This window comes from Panicum virgatum, chromosome 9K (genome assembly GCF_016808335.1).
Source record: "Panicum virgatum strain AP13 chromosome 9K, P.virgatum_v5, whole genome shotgun sequence".
Lineage (NCBI taxonomy): Eukaryota > Viridiplantae > Streptophyta > Magnoliopsida > Poales > Poaceae > Panicum > Panicum virgatum.
The window spans coordinates 52,691,378-52,705,489 of record NC_053144.1 but is presented as its reverse complement, the minus strand read 5'-3'; the positions used below and the strand labels follow the sequence as shown (position 1 = coordinate 52,705,489).

Sequence of the window (14,112 nt, the reverse complement as noted above, 5' to 3'; positions counted from 1 at the left end):
ATCAGGATCTTCCTTTTCATTTTATGAGGATATCTACATCCTCTTTGAACATAAAATTGTTCTTCATCGATCATAGATTTTAGAGCATCTTCGGTGCCCTGCAACATCAAAGTGTGTAGAAAGCTAAGTAAGGCTAAGTGAGAATTGAAAAAAAAAGGAAAAATTACAGCAATTTAGACCAACCCAAGCTCAACACAAAGTAATAAAATTATTTATTTTCCACTAAAAAATAACCATCTGATGCAATGCTAAACTTGGCACGATAAAGTTGCTGGACAGACTTGGACACCCATTTAGGTCCAAAAGAAATAAGGATTTTATAGTCTAATTCCGACCTAAAATATGCTTAGATCGCTTTGTCTGCTTGTTTACAACTTGGAATTAGAAAAAGAAATAATATCCATTCACTAGGGAGACAAAAAGAGAATTAGAATAAAATCTCTCAATGGGCATACAGATTGTGTTGAACACTCATATATATATTTGGACTTTTTCTATAAAAAGAAATTCATAGTTTAATTTAATATATTCTAAAAAAACATACGTCTTTAATGCCTACGTTCCAACCGAACAACGTATATACCAAATATATGTCATTAACCCAGTTCCCCTTCTACATGGGTCTTGAACTCTTCTATCTATGTTTATATGGGTTTTGATATCTTTACCACGGCCACAGTGACCTTCGATAAGCTCATGCCTACTTTGCGACTCAACCTCATCAGCATCATCTACATCGCTCACCTAAGTGAGATTTTGCAGGCAACAAATATTTGGTTACCTTGGATGAACAATATGGACTTTATAGCATTTATCTTAAATTTTATATTTGAATGAAAATTGATGAGATCAAGATGTATGAGATGATATTAGGTTACGTTTCCACAAGAAATGCAAGATCAACTGTATGAATCCAATAAGCACAAAATGAGCAAGAAAATAAATGGTCTTGAATAAAATATTCTACAATAAAATAGAACTTTGCGATTTCTTGAATAGAAATAATATATTCTCTATATATTGTGATTGATTAGAACAAAAGTACATGCTTCTTCATGTATTAGCATCTTAAGCAATCTAGTGTTTGGAAAATATACCTACTTGCATAGGCAACCTATATAGAACATGTTTTTAGAGAAAAAGTAAGAAGAGTTAGTCTTGCAATTAATTTTTGTTTTTTGATATTTTTCTATGCAATTCATGGTATACTCTAGTAGTTTAATTTAGAAAAGCCTAGGGATACAGCCATGGCATTTGTGGTCAACCCCAACAAATCTATATCCGCCCACAATGTACATTTGTCCGCTATCTGACGTTGGCCCATCTCAAAAAGTAGGTGGTATGCCTACAAGTCCCTCGCTTTGGCCCTATATCACAGTATCCCTACCTCCATTTCCTCATCCCTAAAGTCCATTCATAACTGGTAGCCTGGCGATGGTGGCTCTTCTTGATTTGGTCGTCAAATCCTCTTGAGTCTCCGGTGTCCCCATCGCCACCTAGGTAATCTTTGCTGAACTATGAATCTCCGGTCCCTCCTCCCATGCAACTTCTTCAAAATTACCATATTTGTTCTCTCAACTTGCCACATCTGTCGTCTCTTCTGGTATTCGCCGCCGCCATTGCTAAATCTCTACATCATCGCCAACGATTGCCAAAGGTTCCTCTTGCTACAGATCCGCAAAATTGCAAGCTCTAAAGATGGTGAAGACGGACTATAGAGATCTCTGCGGATTGCCCCCGTCGCATGATATCCTACATCGATCTCCATCTTCGCCAAGTGATTTGGTCTATTCATCAGAGAATGGTAATTTTCCCCTTTTTACAACTCTCTTTCAGTTTCTATTCGAAAAGTATATTTTTACCTTGCCAGAAAGATAGAGAAAAAGGGAGGGGGGGTTTCCTTTATTTAGCCACAAAAAGGGCAACAAATTAGGAGTTACCAAAATAAAAGTTAGAGGCTACACTAATACTGCTAGTTGGGCCATCCACTATAAGCCCACGAGCTTTTGTCCCACAAAATGAAACTTATCTTCATGACTGCCCTGGCAAATCTATATATCTTTCAAAAAAAAAATTTATATATATTCCGATGTTCAAGATTCGTGCAAAGACTATGACCATAGGGTTTTTAGGTCTGCGGGAGGTATGGGTAGAGTTCTGGCTGGTGGAGGACTGTTGTCAACGCATGATTAGCTAGGTGGATAAGAATCTAGTTTGAGTTTGAAATTTGAAATGTGATTTTCTTTTGAATAATTCCTTTTCTAAATACTCTTGAACCATAATATTATTTAGATTTCCACAAAATAAGATCCAATATAAGTTTTTTCTTATTTGTTTCTTTTTTAAAGAAATGTACTATTTCAACCTTTTGGTGTACTACTTCAGCATTTTTGATATGTTGCTTCAACACTTAAGATAAAATGTTGAAATATTTTATCTGAAATGTTAAACTTGTTTGAATTAAATGTTTAATCTGTCATTTCAAAATGTTCAATTTACTAGTTCAACTTTTATTCATGTTTTTTTTAAAAAAGAAAAGAAAAGCTTGATCTTGTCTGGGCCGTGTCATTCTTGTCCTTTTCTTAAGCCTGTTGCTGCGCTGTGGTTAGGTTCTAGGCCCGTTCTACAGCTACTACTAGTTGGGCCGCTGCTGCTCTTTCTTGGGCCGTACGATTCAGCAGGTTCCTCGCCTGCCCGGCCTGCATTTCGAAATTCAAACCCCAGCCGACGCAGCGAGCCAGCAACAACCCCCAAGGACCCAAGCCCACCTCGCGTATTTAAACGCCGGCTCCTCTGCTATCGCATTCTCTCTTCTCTTCCGAATCCTCTTCTCTCCTCCCCTCTTCCCGCTGATCAACCAGACTCGAGTGCGTTGGGGCCTGGGGGGGGGGGAGCGAGCCTTCTCGCTGCTCAGCCAGGCTCAAGGGCATTGGGGGGAGAGCGAGCCTTCTAGAACCTTCTACGGTCGGGGTCCTCGGTACGCTCTCCGCTCGAGCACCAGCCCAGCCAGCCTCGCTCCCGATTCGAATGCTCGCGTTTTTGCCTGATTTTTGGGGTTTTTTCTAGGAGTATTTCGTTCCGATGATCCTAGGTGATCGTACGTCTTTGTAGTCCTCGTTTGGGCTCGTAATCGATCGATTTTCTGCGATCCCGCTGGTTATTTCGTGATTTTGGGAGGTTTTGTGGGTGCTCTTCTGGACGATACGATGGTTCGAGTTCCCTCCCGAACTTGCGGATTTCACTCAATGTTTCTACGAAATCAGAGCAGTTCAAGTTGTATGGCAAGGCGAATGCATTCGAGCTCCGTGTCCTGTTTTCGCTGGGCTCGATCGCGCGATCTAGTTCGAATTCTGCGCTCTGCAGTTTCCGCGTGCATTTGTGCGGCATTTAGTTCATTCATGAATTATCGCGTTTCTCCAATTTCTGGTCCGAAGTGTTTCGAGAACTTGTAATCTGCAGTGTTAATAAGATTTCTCGGATGCAGGGATGGACCCCAGCAACATCTCCGTCACCCCCGGCAGCGGTGGCAGCAGCAGCGACGGCAACGGGGGCAGCTCGGTGCCCACATCGTCGCGGCGCCGCCGCCTTATGTCGTCCTTGCCTACGGGCACTCAACTCGCTGCTGCTGATGGCGGGGGTTCCGGGTCGTCCTCGCCGTCGTCGTCCTCCACGGGCCCCGACCTCGAGCCCCACAGCGGCCACCCCGAGGACTCGCCGCCGAATCAAGTGCGGCGCCTCCTCCTAGTCTCCCCGGCGCGCTCGCCGGCCTCGACATCAGCGTGCCATCGGCGCCGGGAGCAGTGGTGGAAGCGGCGGTAGGAGCGGCGGCTCCAGTGGTCAGGTAACGTTTCGGCCTTTCGGGTCAATGCTGTCCTGTTGTTTGCTCGGATTACTGTGCGTTGTTAAAGTGGATATATACTGCATGTTCGACATGAATCTGAAAATGGAATAAAATTCTCAGTGTCAGTTAACAAAATTGGTCATCATACTGTATTGTTAGATTTTGGACGAAATTTAGTTCGTGCATGGATTTCTTATGGCTACACTTGTAGGGTACAATTCATTAATCATTCAGAAGCTTTTGCTCTGGAATACAAATAGGAAAAGGGAAAGAGATTGAGCATCAAGTTATCTTTACTCTGAATAGCATCAATTTGTTGCTTTCAAAGTAGGTAACGAAACCGTTTTGCTTGTTATTTATAATATTACATTACATCAGTGGTTTTATACTACTTTATTTGCAGACACAACTAAATATTCCTAAATCACGAGAGGCAGAAAGAGAACCTGGAAACTATTACTTTTGTTGATTAGCGTCTCATTAGGTTCGTCAGATATGGATCTTGCTAACTAGAAAGCAGTGTCAGCATTGCTGACAGTTTGTCTTAGAAGGAAGCATTGCCCTTTTTTTCTTGTAACTGAGAGTTGTTTGCGCCATCTTTGTTGCTTTTTAGTTTTTGTACTCCAACCAATTGTTGATAAGAATATGATAAAACGGTCCTCAAATATGCATATGCTGATTAATCGTTTCTGTTTTTGCCTTCAATTCTTCAGATTCCCCGTAGGGAGGAACCTCGTGTGACGCAAGCCCAGAGGAACAGACATTTCTGGGCCATTTGTTTTTTAGGAAAAATTCGATTCATGCCACCACAACTCCGTGAAATTGGGTTTCATGTTCAAAATCATGCCACTCAATGGCATGGATTTCAACATGAAATCCAATTTCAAGAAGTTGGAGTGGCATGGATCCAACTGACCCTTGTTTTTATGTGGGGTTTAGATCAAATGATGATAGATGATCCTGCATGATTTCATACCTGATTTCTATTGTTTAATACTGAACTTAAATTCTAATTTTGAATTATAAAGTAGCATGTATTTGTGTCGAGTGTGTGTCGTACACACAAATTTTTTGATTGCACGAGTGTGTGTGTGTCTTGTGTGTGCGCGTCTCGTGTGTGTGTTTGTGGCGCGTGTGTCGTACACACAATTTTTTTGATTGGTCGTACACACAAACTGACTACCTTTTCGTTTGATATCTGATTATTTTCTTCAGCCTTAACATTTGTTTGTTCTCCTTGCCAACAGGTGGGATCCCAGAACCGCCGCTGGCAACATCAGGGAGCCGGTCCCTCCAACATCAACCAGGGGCGGGAGTTCATCAACCCCTTCAATCAGGGGCAGGACTTCGTCAACCCCTTCAACATGTCGCACCCGCACGGACCGGTCTTCCCCATCGACTTCCAGCAGACCTTCCCATACTACTACGGGCAGTGGCTGCCAGTGCCAGGAGCCCCGCACTACACCTATGCTCCACCCATGGTGGCCATCCATCCAGCGGAACTCTATGGGGGTGTGTTCGACATCAGAAGGCACCCGCCATCCGAGGTCAACATCACCCACCCAGATGGCACCCCGCTGCAGCTGCCGCAGCGGCCGCCGACACCGTCGCAGCCACCGAGGGGATCCAGGGTCGTCATCGCGCCGCCGCCGGCACCGGAGTAGCCCGTGACCTAGGCGGCGGCGGCGCCGCCGCCGCCCGCACCGGAGCAGCCCGAGACACTGCCGGCACCGGAGCAGCCCGAGATACCGCCGCCGCCACCACCACAGGAGCCGTCTGCACAGACGTTCTGCTGGCCGCCGACCGCGGACGAGACCGCCGCCATCGAAGCCGTGCTGTACGGCCCAGCACCAGGAACAGGCTAGCCGTGTTCAAGGAGATCTGCCCCGACGACGACGCAAACCTGGCCCCACCTCTTCCTCCTCCTGCTCCGCCGTGCCCGTGACATGGATCGTCGCTCCGGTCTGTACATCCCCGCTCGTTGCAACCGTAGCGACCTGTAGCCCTGTCTCTGCAAGTCGTCGCACCGGATGGTGACGATGGTAAGTGAACTATTCCGTGAACTAGCTCTCGAACTGGTTGTCTGTTCGAACCTTGGGAGTTGCGTTTGCGTCGGATTCCTCTGCAAACGTGATCGATTGTGGAGCTCGGAACGAAGGACATGTAGCCGTATTGGTTGGTGCGTGTACTCTAAACCTGTTGGGAAACATAGGATTTGCTGCTTAGGTTTTGGTTTCAGTTTCAGTTTTGCTTGATGATTTGTGTGTCGAATCGATAAGATGCCTTATTTCTGCCATGTTTGACATCTTTCTCTGAGTGTCACACACACACAACACGCGCACACATGACACGATCCAGACGCGACACACGCACGCACGCGACAGACACGAGCGCGCGCGACACACATACAAGGCACACACGCAGACACGCGCGCACACACGACCCAGACACCCCCACATGCACGCACAAGACGCGCGCACACAGGTCACGCGAACAGCCGTCAGCTATGCACAGAGTAACAACTAGCAAGTCACTGTAGATAAAGAGAGACTGGAGTACATACATCGCACATCTGCGTAACACCGTTTTTACAGGGACACGGGGGCCAATGAACGCGGCGTGCTCTGCTCAGAGCTCCGAGTCGTCTGAGGACGGTGAGGCCGCTCCCTTCGCCTTCTCCTTGGTCGCCTCCACGGCGTCCCCCGTGGCCCTCGCCGCCGTTGCCGCCGCCTGCTCCACCGTCTCCTTGCCCAACTCGAAGCTCTTCCTGGCCGCGTCCGCCACAGAGCCGGCGCTCCCGGCGGCGGCGGTGTCGCCGTACCTTGGCACAAGTACACGCACGAACGTTCAGAGCCGACCTCGCGGCACACTCAAAAGTCAAAACGACGAACATGAGAGATGGTGGGCAATCGCACAGATACCGAGGCTCGTCGGAGCGCGCCCGCCGGAGCTTCATCCACGTCAGCCTCGCCCACGCGCGGAACGCGTCCAGGCGGCTGTTGAACCCCGGGATGCCAGCGTCGCCGACCGCGTGCTCGATGGGCTCGGCGCGCTTCCCCGCCGCTGCCTCCCCGGGCCCGGCGCCGGCGCCCTGCATCCCGCTGCCGACGACGCCCTTGCCATCCCCGTCGCCGGCGCGGGGCACCGACGACATCAGCAGCGCCGCGACGGAGGCCGCCAGCACCGCGAGCAGGACGACCGACGCGGATATGGTCGCGCCCCCCTTCACTGGCGGCGGCTGCCCGCCTTCCGCGAGGCTGCTGGCGCGGCCGGCGTCGCCCGGGGCCGCGGCCGCCGCCCTGGCGTCGACCTCGGCCATGGGTTCAGACATTTGAGATGCGGGGGAGAGAGTGGATGGAGAAAGAGAGATCAAACTAGCTAGTTGCCGTTGCCGTTGCCGTTGCCGGGCACGCACAGCACATGGGTTGGCACGTGCCGACGTGCAGCGTGCTGCCTAGTATGTAGTAGGCTGGCGCTGCTCTTGCCTCGCGATGCTGCCGTGACACGTCGCCTGATACGTGCCCTGCCCGACGGGAAGGCCGAGGAGACGGGCGGCGGCGGTGTAGTACGTGCGCCGTGTGAGTCACGGGTGGACGTGTCGAGCACGGCCGACGGGTCAGTATCATCATTAATCGAAACGCGGATTGGACCGGGAGTTTGGCAGTGATGCGCGTGTCAGGCCCATCCTAACTAATTTCGGCCCGAAAACCCAAAGGAAGGGTCGAAAGCCCGGCCCGGTACAATAGGCTACAGGCTGTTTCCCAGGCCCATGCAACATTCGGGAGGAGCAAGCCATTCCTTCTGAGATCTGGTTCTCCGGCATGGGGAAAAAGGGAAATCAGCAGCTCCCGTGTTGAGAAAGAACTCTATTTCGTACAATCAAGACGCACATCCCCACCATATTATTCGCGACTCCTGGCACGGTCGTCTAGCATTCCGTTCCTTTCTGCTATTGAACCTCTCCATGGCTCTAGCTCCTGGACAGACATGTGTATCTGAATCTGATGGGTCGGGCCGACGAATCAGCGATCACGGCCTGTGGTAGGTAATTTAATCGTGACATGGACGGCCTGCTAACAACGAGATCACATCCCCTGCCGCCGCACCCTTGCCTTATATTATATAGGGAGGAGGTCACTTCATGATCGGCAGTGGTTGCCTATGATTGTCTGCTTATATTACAGTAGCTGCATGAACGCACAGGACAGGGAACCGTACCGTAACGAGTGTTTTGCTTCGAGGAACAGACTCATCTCCCAGTCTTCGATCGGGAAATCAAAACATGAAGAACCCGGCCGCGAAACTAACGACTAGTCTGCCTTTTCTATTCCTTCTACCTGTCAGATAACAAGCATCAATAGTGACGAAGTCCTAGGCCTTGGGAACCTTCCAGTTCCAGGTAGTTGGGCTCCCCCATCGTCGCCGTCAAACCCCGGAGGGGACAGCTATATTATTGACGATCGATCCAGCGGCCGGCCCGCCAGCAACCGGCCTCTCCGACGAATGTATACCTACCTCTAAGCACTAACAGATAACCCTTTCAATAATTTGGCTCTTAACACATACTCCCTCCGGAGTGGTAAAGGAAGTCGTTTTGGATATCGACACGGTCTCCAAAAACAACTTTGACCACTATCGTTTTCTATAAAAAAATTATAAATATAGTCAATATATACTTTTATAAAACTATATTTCAAGATAATTCTACTTACATTGCTTCATATTTTTAAACTCAAACTAAAAGAATTTATTTATAGTCAAAGTTTAAAATGTATAACTTAAGATAAATTCAAAACGGCTTCCTTTACCAACACAGAGAGTAGCATCATAACTTGAACCACATGTCGTCCTTTGCAATCTCGAAATTCGTGTATGAGACTATCTCTATCTCTTATCTCTTGACCAAGAGATAGCTCTTCACTTGTGCACTATTCATCGACTAAAAAATTCTATGAGCTAGCTAAGAGCCGGCCTTTGACTATACAGTAGCTGACAAGATAAAGCCAGCCGTACGTCAACGTGCACATCAACTCCACGAAATCAATTCTCCTGTCTTTCGTTAGCATGCATTCCTGGATTCCCCTCTGACCAAATGAGGCTGTTTAGTTCCCAAAATAAAAATTTTTGGATGTCAAATCGATTGTTTAATCAGATGTCGGGAGGGTTTTTCGGACACTAATTAAAAAATTAATTTCAGAACTCACCTGGAAACCGTGAGACGAATCTTTTGAGACCTTTGACCGCATCATTAGCACATGTGGGTTACTGTAGCACTTATAGCTAATTATGCACTAATTAGGTTCAAAAGATTCATCTCGTCGTGTGCATTCAAACTGTGCAATTAATTTTATTTTTTAACTATATTTAATACTATATGCATGTGTTCAAAAGAGAGTTAAAAATTTTTGGGTGAAAATTTTTGGTAACTAAACGGGCTAGTAGCTGATCGGACGAAGTGGGCACAGCGCGATCGAGCTCCAAACTGGCAACCAAAAACCGTACGCATTAACTAACCCGTATCCGGCGGCCGGTGCTAGCTTGCCGTTCGCGGTGGCAATGGCAATGGCATGGGCCACCGTTCCCTCCTCCAAGTCCGCAGCTGGGTTCCACTGGTTGTCTTGCCTGCTCAGCGAGACTGACCACCGACTATGCTGTTTGCTTCGACCTCTCTCTCTCGCGCGCTCTCTCTTCTTCTTTGTTCTAAAAGATGTGGCCCTAAAAAAATGCTTCTAAAAGATGTGCATGCATAAGGTAGGCTGAAAATTAAATAATGATTTTTCCTTTTGCAATAATTCATTTGCCGGAGGCATCTAGAGGATACATCGCAGAGAAAATGGCAGAGCCACAGTCAACGTCCACTTCGAGTGAATACACATCGACAGCGCAGCCTTCAAACCGTTGACCTCGTATCCATGGTAGACTTATGAAAGTGATTCTCTATAATTAACTTCATGAGAAACAAATTTAGTGTAAGAAGTGAATTGTTGGAAGAAGCTACTTTTTTTTATCTTTCAGGTATTTAGTTCATTTCACATAATCAACATAGAATCACTTTTTTCATATTCAACCTACAAGCTGCTGCTCTGGGAGCTCCGGCAAACCGTACCTAAACGTGGGGGCACCCAGGGTTCCGATCTTTCCATAAGCCAGGACCCATCTCCGACTGTCCCGGCCTTCAACTTTTTAAGTGTGTTTCGTAACTAGTTATGAATTGCATAGCGATCTAGGTGTTATGTTTTGCAATTATGATTATAGTGATCTCCTTTCTCCAAAAAGACTATAGTAGCGATCTCATTGAATAAAATGAATATTTGTATGTTAGAACGGTACGTTGACATTCTAATATTTTATGCAAACTAAAAAGGCACATAATCATACAAGGATAAACTTTTCATAGTTAAAAGTGAGAACACCCAGAGCAGAATAAACTTTGCACTTTAAATTCCCATATTTAGCTAATCCTAAAATTATTGTTTATAGACTGGAACCTAGAGTAAAAAAGAATTTTATTTTTTAGGTAACAGAAAAACGCATAGAAAATATAATGCACCTATAGATAGAAATTGCAAAGGCCAAAATGTCAACAATTCCCCCACACCATCGAAGCCTCAAAACGTCAAAATTCCGGACAGGAGGAAGTAACCTCTAATTCACCCTCCTCTTGCGTCCGAGCATCTCCAGCAGATAACCTATCTCTTATACCTTATTAGTTTCTCTCTTCATCACCAATAATACCTTTTGCGTCTTTGGTAGCCAATTCTATAGCAGATTATGCCAGACCCGAGGTCACAGGATACCTAATGTGGCGTGGATCTGTATGAGATATGGGATGGGGCATGTCCCGTACCCATACGTTATGTAAAGTACTCGTGTACATTTAGAACTAGTCGATATAGAAGGAAACTACTTGAATAGTACTCGAGAAGGAGTCCTAAGCTAGTATCGTTCTAGAGTTTCATATAACTCGGTTCCCCCGGGCTATATAAGGGTGGACAGGGACTCCCTCTATAAGATACACAACCCTCAGACAATACAAACCACCTAACAGGACGTATGGTATTACGCTATTCGCGGCCCGAACCTGTCTAAACCTTGTGTTGCTTACACCATCGTCTTCCTAATCTCGGCTTTGTGCCTACAATCTACCACCTTAGGGTATACCTAGGTGGGATTGCCGGTAAAACACCGACAGATTACTTAAATGATAGGTAGAGGAAGAAATTCTTCTATATTTGAGTAAGAGAGAGGTGTGTTTTCGTAATCACCAAAAATATTTTGGTATTGGAGATGAAATTAGTAATCTACAGAAGCACCTTCCATTATTAAAATGATAGTTTTTTGGTATTAAGGAGAGAGATGGGTAATAATCTGCCAGAGATACTCTCAAGTTTGGTTAATTAGCATACCGAAAGATAGGCACACAATAAATGGGGGCAGCTTTCTGACCAGTAAGCCGGTGGCAGGTCAGTGTTAGCTCCTACTACTATTTCCTAGTACCAAAGTGATGATCCATCAAAAGAAAGGTACCCAAAAACTAGTCTGGCCCATACAGGTCCAGCGGCTTCAATTCCTCATGGCCCAGCTCCTCTGGCGCAGCCTGGCCGTCCTGGCCCGACACACGTTGCGCGGCGCCTATATATACGCACAGCCGGCCGGCATAAGCATGCAAGCCAAGGAACCACACTCACTCCAAGTCACAAGTTCTAACAACCACTGCTGGCTGAGGCAGGCCAACGTGCTTAGCAAGTAGCTTAGCTATCCAGCATCGAGAGATCGATCGAGAAAGAAGAGACGATCCGGCGGCGATGGAGCTGCTCCCCCTGCTCACGGCGCTGCTCCTGGCGCACGCCCTGGCCTACCTGGCCTGGACGGCCGCCGCGCGCCGCCGGCAGTCGCGGTGCTACCTCCTGGACTACGTCTGCCACAAGCCCCGCGACGGCCGCAAGATCTCCACGGATACGGCCGGCGAGGTGATGATGCGCAACAAGCGCCTGGGCCTCCCCGACTTCCGCTTCCTCCTCCGCGTCATCGTCGGCTCGGGCATCAGCGAGGAGACCTACGCGCCGCGGAGCATCCTCGAGGGCCGCGAGGACGTGCCCGCGCTCCGGGACGCGCTCGACGAGATGGACGCCTTCATCGACGAGGCCGTCGCGGAGCTCTTCGCCCGGACGGGCGTCGCGCCCCGCGACGTCGACCTGCTCGTTTTCAACGTCTCCATGCTCTCCCCTGCGCCGTCGCTGGCGTCGCGGGTCGTGCGCCGCTACGGCCTGCGCGAGGACGTGGCCGCGTACAACCTCACCGGCATGGGCTGCAGCGCCGGGCTGGTGGCGCTGGACCTCGCCCGGAACGCGCTGCGGACGAGGCGGCGCGCGCTGGCGCTCGTGGTCTCGTCGGAGTCCATCGCGCCCAACTGGTACTCGGGCACCGACAGGTCCATGATGCTCGCCAACTGCCTGTTCCGCAGCGGCGGCGCCGCGGCGCTGCTCACCAACGACCCGGCGCACCGCGGGCGCGCCAAGATGGAGCTGCGCTGCCTCGTGCGCGCCCACATCGGCGCCAACGACGAGGCGCACGCGTGCGCGCTGCAGCGCGAGGACGCCGAGGGCCGCGTCGGGATGAGCCTCAGCAAGGCGCTCCCCAAGGCTGCCGTGCGGGCGTTCGCCGTCAATCTGCGCCGCCTCGCGCCGCGCGTTCTCCCCGTCGCCGAGCTCGCGCGGTTCGCCGCGAGCCTCCTCTCCCGGCGGCTCCTCGCGCACCTGCGCTCTTCCGGCAAGAAGCAGGCCGGCGGCGGCGGCGACGCCCCCAGGATCGACTTCAAGACCGGCGTGGACCACTTCTGCCTCCACCCCGGCGGCACGGCGGTGATCGAGGCGGTGAAGCAGAGCCTGGGCCTGGACGAAGGCGACGTGGAGCCGTCGCGGATGACGCTGCACCGGTGGGGGAACACGTCGGCGAGCAGCCTGTGGTACGTGCTGTCGTACATGGAGGCCAAGGGGCGGCTCAAGGTCGGGGACAGGGTGCTCATGGTGACGTTCGGGTCGGGGTTCAAGTGCAACAGCTGCGTGTGGGAGGTGACCGGCGACATGGCCGACAAGGGGGCGTGGGCGGACTGCATCAAGAGCTACCCGCCGGAGAGCCTCGACAACCCATACATGGTCAAGTATGGCTGGATCAACGACGTCGAAGGCGACGCATTGATGCTCTAATTGGGGGCGCACACTACTTGGTACAGTACAGCTGATGATAACAACGGAATCACTGAAAAGCATGCACACGTCGTTCAGTTTCAAACAGCCTTTTGGGAACAGATCAAATGTGTAGCCTCGAGTCAGTAGCAGGGCTAGCAGCATATAAAATCTGAAAATATATGTATACTGTTAAGTACAGAGTAGCACGTACCATGTATATCTTGTCTGCTTGTTTTTTTCTTTTGGAAAAAGTTATTGGATGGTCGTTAAATGATGCTGTCCCTGTCCATACAGAAACGTTTGCAAAAATTCAAGTGTAATATACCCCCTGGTACTTATAAGACCGTTAGAAGTTACGGTGACTTCATATTTCTGCAAAGCCATTATTGGATCAGATCAGAGCTGTATGGGTTGTTGGACTTGACGCTCCAAAATGAGCACAGCAGTACAGAGATAGGACGCAGTGTTTGAAGGGCAGTAGGTTTTCTGCCGCAGCATATTACTCCCTCGGACTACTGCACATCATCAGGCTCTGAAGTCACAGGAATCCACTTGTGAACTCTGATCATTTGATGCTGCTGGAACCTGGAGTCCCTGAACAATGCCATCCCTGCCTGGTAACCATTAACCAATCTCTTCAGCCCTGTTTAGTTGCATCCAAAATTCCAAATTTTTACAAGATTTCCCGTCACATCGAATTTTTCAACGCATGCATGAAGTATTAAATCTACACGAAATAAAAAACTAATTGCATAGTTTGCTTGTAAATCACAAGACGAATCTAATGAGCTTAATTAATTTATGACGGGATAATAATTACCAAATACAAACGAAAATACTACAGTGTTTTACACTCTAAAATTTTTGCAACTAAACACGGCGCAAGTCTTGGAGCCAGCCAAATTATATGGTGGCGCATTAGGCCCTCACCTCAAGTCCTGGACATTTTCCAAGCGGATGCTGCACATCAATCAGATACACTGATACAGAGATGCTAAATAAGGGCACCGCTGTCTGCAAACAGAATTGGTACGCTGCCTAAGAGCATCAGGTCGACACGCAGCAATCTATCAGCTTTGTTTG

General features: G+C 48.9%; 2 protein-coding genes across 2 annotated transcripts; one reads left to right on the top strand and one right to left on the bottom strand.

The window, feature by feature from the left end:
• Positions 1–6,104: 6,104 nt before the first annotated feature.
• LOC120648790 lies at positions 6,105–7,361 on the bottom strand. The gene is made up of 2 exons (XM_039925449.1): positions 6,763–7,361; positions 6,105–6,662 (listed from the first exon to the last, which is right to left on the bottom strand). The coding sequence occupies exons 1-2, from the start codon at positions 7,170–7,172 to the stop codon at positions 6,470–6,472; spliced, it is 603 nt and encodes a 200-aa protein (XP_039781383.1). The 5' UTR covers positions 7,173–7,361; the 3' UTR covers positions 6,105–6,469.
• Positions 7,362–10,834: 3,473 nt separating this feature from the next.
• Positions 10,835–13,351, top strand: LOC120652194 (3-ketoacyl-CoA synthase 12-like). Its single transcript, XM_039929943.1, has one exon. The coding sequence runs from the start codon at positions 11,647–11,649 to the stop codon at positions 13,045–13,047; it is 1,401 nt and encodes a 466-aa protein (XP_039785877.1). The 5' UTR covers positions 10,835–11,646; the 3' UTR covers positions 13,048–13,351.
• Positions 13,352–14,112: the final 761 nt, after the last annotated feature.